This window comes from Trichomycterus rosablanca, chromosome 3 (genome assembly GCF_030014385.1).
Source record: "Trichomycterus rosablanca isolate fTriRos1 chromosome 3, fTriRos1.hap1, whole genome shotgun sequence".
NCBI classification, from domain to species: domain Eukaryota; kingdom Metazoa; phylum Chordata; class Actinopteri; order Siluriformes; family Trichomycteridae; genus Trichomycterus; species Trichomycterus rosablanca.
Window position 1 is genome coordinate 51,463,639 of NC_085990.1, and position 8,447 is coordinate 51,472,085.

At 39.6% G+C, this 8,447-nt stretch overlaps 1 protein-coding gene across 1 annotated transcript; it reads right to left on the reverse strand.

The window, feature by feature from the left end:
- Nucleotides 1-424: 424 nt before the first annotated feature.
- Nucleotides 425-7,578, reverse strand: LOC134309955 (golgin subfamily A member 6-like protein 24). Its single transcript, XM_062991434.1, has 7 exons — nt 7,461-7,578; nt 5,389-6,432; nt 4,549-4,934; nt 2,936-3,123; nt 1,204-2,775; nt 770-954; nt 425-628 (listed from the first exon to the last, which is right to left on the reverse strand). The coding sequence occupies exons 2-5, from the start codon at nt 6,300-6,302 to the stop codon at nt 2,473-2,475; spliced, it is 1,791 nt and encodes a 596-aa protein (XP_062847504.1). The 5' UTR covers nt 6,303-6,432; nt 7,461-7,578; the 3' UTR covers nt 425-628; nt 770-954; nt 1,204-2,472.
- Between the last annotated feature and the right edge of the window lie 869 nt (nt 7,579-8,447).

Below are 8,447 nucleotides of genomic sequence, written 5' to 3' on the forward strand. Positions count from 1 at the left end.
AGACGTGTTTGCAGGAAGAACGGGACAAAATAAAAGCTGAAACACTAAATCACTTGGTCTCCTCGGTGCCAAAACCTCTTTTAAGTGGTGAAAAGGAACGGCGACATTACAAAGTGGTAAATGCTTTACTGTTCCAACTTTTTTTGGAATGTGTTGCAGGCCTGAAATGCAGGAATGGATGTTTATTAATAAATGAAATGAAGTTGAGCAGATAAAACATGAAATATCTCAGGTTCATCCTGTCTGACATCAAATAAAAGTCAAAGTAAATGTAAGAGTTCGAAAGTCATCATATTAATTTTGTCCAAATATTTAGTTTAGTGCTTCAACCCCACTGATCAAGTCAAAGACGACGGTAAAGAGGAACTTCAGGAGGAAGAAACCTCGAAAGAAACAAAGACTAGGAACAAACAACAGCAACCGGTTCTCTTCTGACAGGCATTTATTAGTTAAAAGCTTTTAAAAATAGACGGTGGATTTAATTAATCAGTTTATTGATCTTGATGAAGCTGGAGATTGTAGTCCACTGCACATGAGCTTGTCTGATGCCTTTTCTCCTCCTTTTAGAGCTGATCTCAATTCACCTGATTGAAACTGAACCAGGCTGCATGGTCTCTCACTCCTGAAGCTACAGTGAGATCAGAATTAAGTTAAACATGAATGTGAACGTGTGATCTAGTAATAAAATCAGATTTAAGCTGTTAATGGTGAAACACATTCATGATGTTGACTGAGCTAGAGCTTGATGGTACTTCTGGCTTTTCTTTACCTGCTGTTCTCCTCCTCGTCATCCTCTGATTCTTCTTTCTCTTCTTTTGTTCTTTTTTCAGGTCTCTGCTGCTTATTTTCTACCCGTCTCGCTTCTCATTTCCTAATCCAGCTCTCCAACCCCTGATTCTTTTTCTTCACCCTTTCATGATCAGCCATTTTGCCCTGTTTGAGTGTCAGTGGATCCTGTTTGGAGAGGAAGAGAATCTGCTGGTTCAGAAAACACATACAGCAGTTTACATCATTAATTAAGATGAAGTTAATTATTCTATCATTTTTACACCTGTAATAAGGTAAAATATAATTCTGTAATAGCAGGAAACTCTGGGTTTGGTGGTTATTTGCTAAATTATATCATTTTTTAACCAGAAACTATTAAAATCTCAAGACTGCTGTAACATACATGTTCCAAATGAATGTAAACATCTGACTTACTGATGTAGAAGAACTTGTGTCCTGATTCCTTGTCTCTCTTCAGGCTCCTTTCAGTCTTTGGTCTGGCTCTTTCATTTTTTAACTGACCCCCCCCCATCCTTCACCACTATGCAGTCCATCGTGCTCCTGTCTTTAGGCTCATCCTGTTTATTAGCATAGCATCATCAGATCAATGTTTTCTATCCTCTTTGTGCCAATTTGGATGTTTTTTAATACATTTTCCCCCCATTTTTATTTACCGGATTTGTATTTCCACCTGTACTGCTGCTTCATTTTTTGACTGACCCCCCACCCCCTTTCCCACTATGCAGTCCATCGTGCTCCTGTCTTTAGGCTCATCCTGTTTATTAGCATAGCATCATCAGATCAATGTTTTCTATCCTCTTTGTGCCAATTTGGATGTTTTTTAATACATTTTCCCCCCATTTTTATTTACCGGATTTGTATTTCCACCTGTACTGCTGCTTCATTTTTTGACTGACCCCCCACCCCCTTTCCCACTATGCGCCCCATTGTGCTCCTGTCTTTAAGCTCATCCTGTTTATTAGCGTGGCATCATGAGAGCTGCTCTGGTTGCAGTTCTCCTTCATCTTTATGTATTTTTATCCTCTTTGTGCCAATTTGGATGTTTTTTTTGTTTAATGCATTTTCCCCATTTTTATCCAGATTTGTATTTCCACCTGTACTGCTGCAGACCTCCACTCCTGACTGAGGAGAGCCGTGACTAACACACGCCCCCTCTGACACGTGTGCAGTAGCCAACCGCTTCTTTTCACCTGAACAAGGCGTGTTCATATGGAGATCTGTATCGCATACGGAGAGTCACGCACTGCTCTCCATTATGCCACGTCTCATCGTGTAGGTCAGTGCTCCCCAACCTTTTTTGCACCACGGACCGGTTTCATATAAAACATAATTTCACGGACCGGCGGGGGCGTGAGGAATTTAAATAGAATAACTGTACTACCCACAAATGAGCTTTGTTTCGCTGCAACAAGACGTTGCTCCCACCCAGGGGTGATTAGAAACAATAACACCCATAAAAAAGTGTTTTCATTGCTGATGTAGCGATCTCTAAATATGTATTCCTTCTGTGCAGGCCGGTAATAAATGGAACCGGCTCGCGGCCTGGTGGTTGGGGACCACTGGTGTAGGTGCCATCACACAGCCAGCAGAGGTCGTAATTACAGCAGTTATGAGGAACTCCTATGGGGTGCAGCGGTGTTTTGGGGGAAACAGGGAGCAAGAGCACTAAAGGGCGTCATCATCTCAGGGGTCTGGGCTTGGATTGATCGGCTGTACCATGATGAGCCTGACTTTACAGTCTGAGAAATCAGGTTGAGGTTCCTCTGACAGGGAGCTCGTGCACTGACGAGACTCATCAACTGTGGGTTTCGGTCCCTGATTTTTTGGCTCTACCGTGATTAGCCTGACTTTAGTTTTTGATAAATCAGTTTGCTGATGTGACTCGTCTTCCTCTTTGGGTTCTGGACTCGGTACAAGTGGCTGTTTGGTGATGACCACAGGTTCCCTTGGTGAGAAATCAGGATCAGGTTGCAGAATTTCTTGGTCCTGAAAAACGTTTTAAACAGGATTATTATAAAACATCATGTGAACGTTTTAACAACTAAATCAAACTGAGATTTTAGTGATGCAGTGTGACTCTAGCAAGAGTTCAATATAAATAAAGTACATCGCTAGAGCTAGCTGTGTTCTCCTGTCTCTGCCTTACCTTCTCCTCCTTCTTCTTCTTATCCTTTGCTTTCTTTGCTCTTTTTTCTTCACGCTCCTGCTCCCGGATACTAAAATCGTTTTTCAGTCCCTGCCATTTTTCTATTTTCTTTTTAAGGCGCTCTTGCTTCTTTCTTTCACAGTCGACCTCTTCTATCACTTCATATCCTTGCAATTCATCACTAAACACTGTTTGGAGATAGAACATTTAATGGTATAAGCTGCAGGTAGCTTATAATATAATTAATGTAAAGTCTACATCCAGGTATTTTAATACATTTAGAACAATAATGGCAGTTTTGCTTTTAGTGATTTCTGCAACAGTGTTTTTAATGGACAAAGACGTGTTCTGATACTTGAAATCCCAAGACTGGCATAAAATAAGTGTCTTCTACAAGTGTATGTACAAGTTCCACCTTCACAGCAACAGTAACTGACTTTGGTTATACTGGTACGTTGGAGTTGGCGTCTCATTGCAAAGACCCAGTTGATACCAGCCAATCATTCACTCATCCTAATAATTAAATATTTCACAGTAAAATACTGTTTTTATAATTTACAGTATTAAACTGTATATATCTGGGCCAAATGTGGACATGCCTTAGTTAAAAGCTTACGCCAACATCGGTTTCTTTTAATCAGCGTTAGCAAAATGCAGTATTGTTTGATTCTGAATCAAATTTTAGTATACAGTGGACCCTTGACTTATGAATGTAATTGGTTCTGAAGGGCTGTTCTTAAGTCAAAATGTTATTTAGTTAAACCTGTTTTTCCCATTAGAAATAATGTAAATAGAATTAATTTGTGCCAGACCTTCTAACCCCCCCCCTCCTTACCTAACCTTTCTAATGTCTTAAATGCTCTTTTTTGTTATAAATACAAGTATATTTCCCTTAAATCTTAAATTATAGAATAGTTACATTACTGTAATAAACAATAATAAACAATAGTACATAGTAGTACTGTACATAAACACACACCACATTTCAGTACAGTACGTGTGCTGTACTATACACCATAATACATTTCCTTCTTTTTATATAAAATGTATCTACCAGAAACAACAATAACTCTCATATTTCTCTATTATTTCCTTCTTTATTTCAGTAGTGTTGTATTTTGTAGGTGTAATTGCACGAAAGAAAGAATACTTTACTGAGCCGAGTTCCTTCTTCTCTCTCACTCACTGTCCCCTCTGTCTGATACACAGTGACACCTACTGGCAGGAGTAACTATACAACACAACAACGCTTTCTCTGCAGCTTCTTTTTTTCTATTTTAATATAGAATTTTACGAAATATAAAGAAAACACTGGAAAAAACACTGTCCGCTGTCCGAATGTTCGCTCACTGTATATATATAGAGACAGACGGTCGGAGTGAACTTGTTTGTGACATCACGTGGTTAGCGAATTCCAGTTCGTAATCTGAAATTTGTTCATACGTTAAGTTGAAAAAGATCACTTGTAACCTGAAATGTTTGTATGGTAAACTGTTAGTAACTCAAGGGTCTACTGTACGTTTATATTTGTGTCGTAAACCGCGCTTTAGGAAACAAAAACATAAATTTTTATATCATTAAATTTACAATAATTTTTTTACAGTGTAACTTACAGGCAATGCAGGCGTGTTTAAGGATCAACTCTCTCTCCATACTCTCACTGATCTGTTTCTGGTAGTGCCTCCTCATTTTATTAGTAATCCAGCCCACTATGCGTCTCATCGTGCTCTTGGATTTGGGCGTGTCCTCTTTTCCTCTGCTCTGGCTCTTCTCCTCAGCGATCTGTTCTTCCTCGTCACTTTTAGTCTCGTCTTTCACACTTCTCTCTGGAGTTGGGGTCGTGCTGAGGGCAGCCGAGGAGCTGGAGCACCGACCGGACTCGTCTTCTTCAGGGTCTGGGCTCGGTACGAGTGGGCGCATGTCGATGATCACAGGTTCTGGTTTCTGAATCTTCACCTGATCCTGTTCGCTGCTGCCGACGTGGTTTTGTGTGTTTTTGCTACAGGATATAAGAGAGTTTTTACTGACATGCTCATTAGGACTTGATATTTATTAGCTGTTCTTAAACCGCTCATTGTACAGAAGATAAAGGACCGTGTCATATTTCTAGATGAGGAAACGTTTAGTGCTAGACGTATAAAGGAGGCCAAACTAAAAATCTAAACTTGTTTTTGGTCTCTGTGTATTAAAGCTGTAGCTCATCGTGCGATCTGCACTGGCTGTGCCTTTAAATTCTGCTCTTTATTAGCTGGAAAGCTGCTGTGAAATCCAACCACCTCCAGCTACTTATACTGTAATATAAAGTTCATCTCAGTTATTCTACGGCCGATAAATCCGAGCACGTCTGCGGTTAAAAAGTGATTTAGTGTTTTCTGTACAGAGATACTCTGGTAATAATCACAATCCCCAGCTCAACATGTACATCTGCTTTCATATAGAGTTAATGAACCCACCTCTGCCTGGTCATCACCATGTTCATCTGTCTTTCTTTCTCCTCCAGCTCTCTCCCTTTCTCCAGCTCTCTCATTATCCTTTTCTCCAGCTCGCTCACATTCTTCTCCAGCTCTCTCACTTTCTCCATCCTTCTCATTATCTTCTCCTCCAGCTCTCTCTTCCTCTCCATCTTTCTCATTATCTTATTGTCCAGCTCTCTCACTTTCTCCTCCTCCTCCATTTCTTTCCTCGTCTTCTTCTTCATCTCTTTCCCTTTCTCCTCCTTTAACATTCTTTTTTTCCTCTGTATCGCTCTTACTTCCTTCTCCTCCATCTCTGTCATGTTATTCTCATCCATCTCTCTCTCTTTTGTCGTCACACTTTTCCTCATTAGCCACCTCTCCAGCTCTCCCCCTTTCTTCTTTTTTATCGTTTCTTTCCATTTCTTTATCTTCATCTGGCTCAATTTCTCCTCCTTTAACTCTCGTATTTTCTTCTCCTCCTCCGTCTCTCTCACTATCTCCTCCTCCATCTCTTTTATTTTCTCCTTCATTTTTCTCATTTCTCTTCTCTTCTCCATCTTTCTCTTTCTCATCTTCCTCATTACTCTCACTTTCTCCTCCTTTAACTCTCTTATTTTCTCCTCTATCTCTCTTTCTTTCTCCTCTATCGCTCTTTTTTTCTCCTCTATCTCTCTTTCTTTCTCCTCTATTTCTTTTTCCTTCTCTTTATTCTGTTGAATTTGCTCTTTTTCTGTTTCTCTCTCCCTCTCTTCTTTCAGCTGTGATTGTTTCTCCAGCTCTTTGAGTTTCTTTAGTTCCTTCTTCTTAACCCGGCTCGATCTCCATCGAATACACCAGGTCAGTCTTCCAGTTTCCTCCTTCTCCTTCTCTCTTTTTCTCTCCTTCTGCTTTTTCTTCTCCTCCAGCTTCATCTGTCTCTCTTTTGTTCCCTTTCTCTTCAGCTCTTTCTCTTTCTCCTCCTCACCCTGACACTCGTCTTTCCAGCTTCCACAGGAAAAGAGGAGCTTTAGGATACTTTTGCTTTTTTCATGCTGTTTTAGTCTGAAAAGTCATTTAGAAACCATTCAGAACGATCAGAATCTGAGAGTTAGAAGAATTTTCATCACAATGTGACCTGCCCAACATTATTTAAGACCTAATGCAGTAGTTACAGCTCTACAAGTCTAAGAATGTACATTATTATTATTTTTATTATTATTATTATTAATAATAATAATAATTACTTGTATTATTGCTATTGCTGCTGCTGGTACTGAAGAACATTTTTGTTTGCATGAGTTTCTTTTACTTTTTATTTTTAAATATAATAAAGAATAGAAATGCTGCTCGGCTGGCACAGAGCTCTAGTGTACGTTTAAATTTTCGACATTTAGCAGACACCTTTATCCAAAGCGACTGACAATAGTGTGACAGTATACAATCTAAGCAATTAAGGGTTAAGGGCCTTGCTCAAGGGCCCAACAGTTGCAACCTAGCAGAGGTGGGGCTTGAACCGGCAACCTTCTGATTACTAGTCCAGTACCTTAACCTAGTATACAGGCTACAGCTGCCCTGTATACTAGCCCACCACTGCTGAGATCTGGGTTTTAATCCTGACAGGGTTAAAGCTCTGAGATGAATAGACACGATGTCCAGGGTAATCCTGCCTTGTGCCCAGTGTTTTCGGGTCAGCTGGACCCACTGCGACCCTGATCAGGTTTAAGTCGTTGATGAAAATACAATTAAATGATTAATTTTTTATATAAAACAATGATTATTATTTTACACATTTTGTTGTGGTTTATAAATTAAATACATACACATGAAAGATGTCACAGCTTTTATTGTATTAAACTGTTTAAATATTAAAATACAATAAACATAATTTATATTATATCATAAATATACTAACAAGATGATTTAACTTTTGAAAAATCACAGTTGGAGAGTTAAAAGCAGGTCTCTGTATGGATTTATAACATGATTCTGTTACTTGTTGCTGTTTTTATTTAAGATTTTATGTAAGATTTACATTTTTAACACTTTATTATTGATGTATTACATTAATAAATCAGATCTATCACACGTACCTCTGTAAAATAAGGGGGTTCGGCTGAATCTTGCTGTGTGAGATGCTCTGTGTGCTGCAGGTCAGTAGCTGCTCTCTGCTCTCTAATACTGACACACATGAACACAGTGTGACATCAGGCTGAGGCTCCGTTATGACGTCATAATCAGGAGCTGCTGCTGGATCTCTGACATTCTAACATAGAAATGAAAGCTGGTGGAACTGGAGGAGCTTCACACACTCATATCTGATTAATACACTGTCTAATGATGCTACATTACACTGCATGGCCAAAAGTATTTGGACACCCCTTCAATATCATGACATTTAGAACTATCAGTATAGAGGTGATGCCACTCTACTAATATGATTTTATAATAATGTTTAGCAATAATGTGGTCATGTAATTAATGTAATTTAAACAGTGCTTCATCCTGATCAGGGTTGCAGTCAGTCCAGGTCCAATTGGAAACTCTCAGTCAATTGCAGGGCAACACACAATCACTTACTCACAAGCATGTGCTTCATCCTGATCAGGGTTGCAGTCAGTCCAGGTCCAATTGGAAACTCTCAGTCAATTGCAGGGCAACACACACTCACTTACTCACAAGCATGTTTTAGAGAGGTGGGAGGACCCAAAGGCGAGATTTGAACCCAGATTTGAATACTTTTACTAACCTATAAAGCGCTACATGGTCTGGCTCCACAGTATCTAATAGCATTTTTCCACCAAGAAGAACCCTGGTTCTGTTCAGGTTTCTTCGAACCTTGGTGTTTTGTAGAGAACCGACCCACATTTCCACCAGTTTTTGGGAATTAAGCCTGCATCGTCAACGGTGGGCGTTTCACAACGAAAGTAAAGAGCAGTAACATGATGGTGGAGCGTGTAGATTACCTGCGAGCATTTGTGCTGTTGTTACAGATGTTCGTTTTTATGCAAAAAGCATCGATCAGCTGTTGGTGATAAGAAGACGTAGACGTGTTTCTCTCAGTTGTTGTTTTCTTTAGT

Bases quoted from the DNA above. Each gene is read 5' to 3' on its own strand.
- LOC134309955 (XM_062991434.1), bottom strand. From the start codon at position 6,302: ATGAAGCTGGAGGAGAAGAAAAAGCAGAAGGAGAGAAAAAGAGAGAAG. The intron at 4,935-5,388 runs GTGGGTTCATTA...TATATCCTGTAG, and splicing joins ATGGTGATGACCAGGCAGAG to CAAAAACACACAAAACCACG. The intron at 3,124-4,548 runs GTAAGTTACACT...ATCTCCAAACAG, and splicing joins TAAACACGCCTGCATTGCCT to TGTTTAGTGATGAATTGCAA.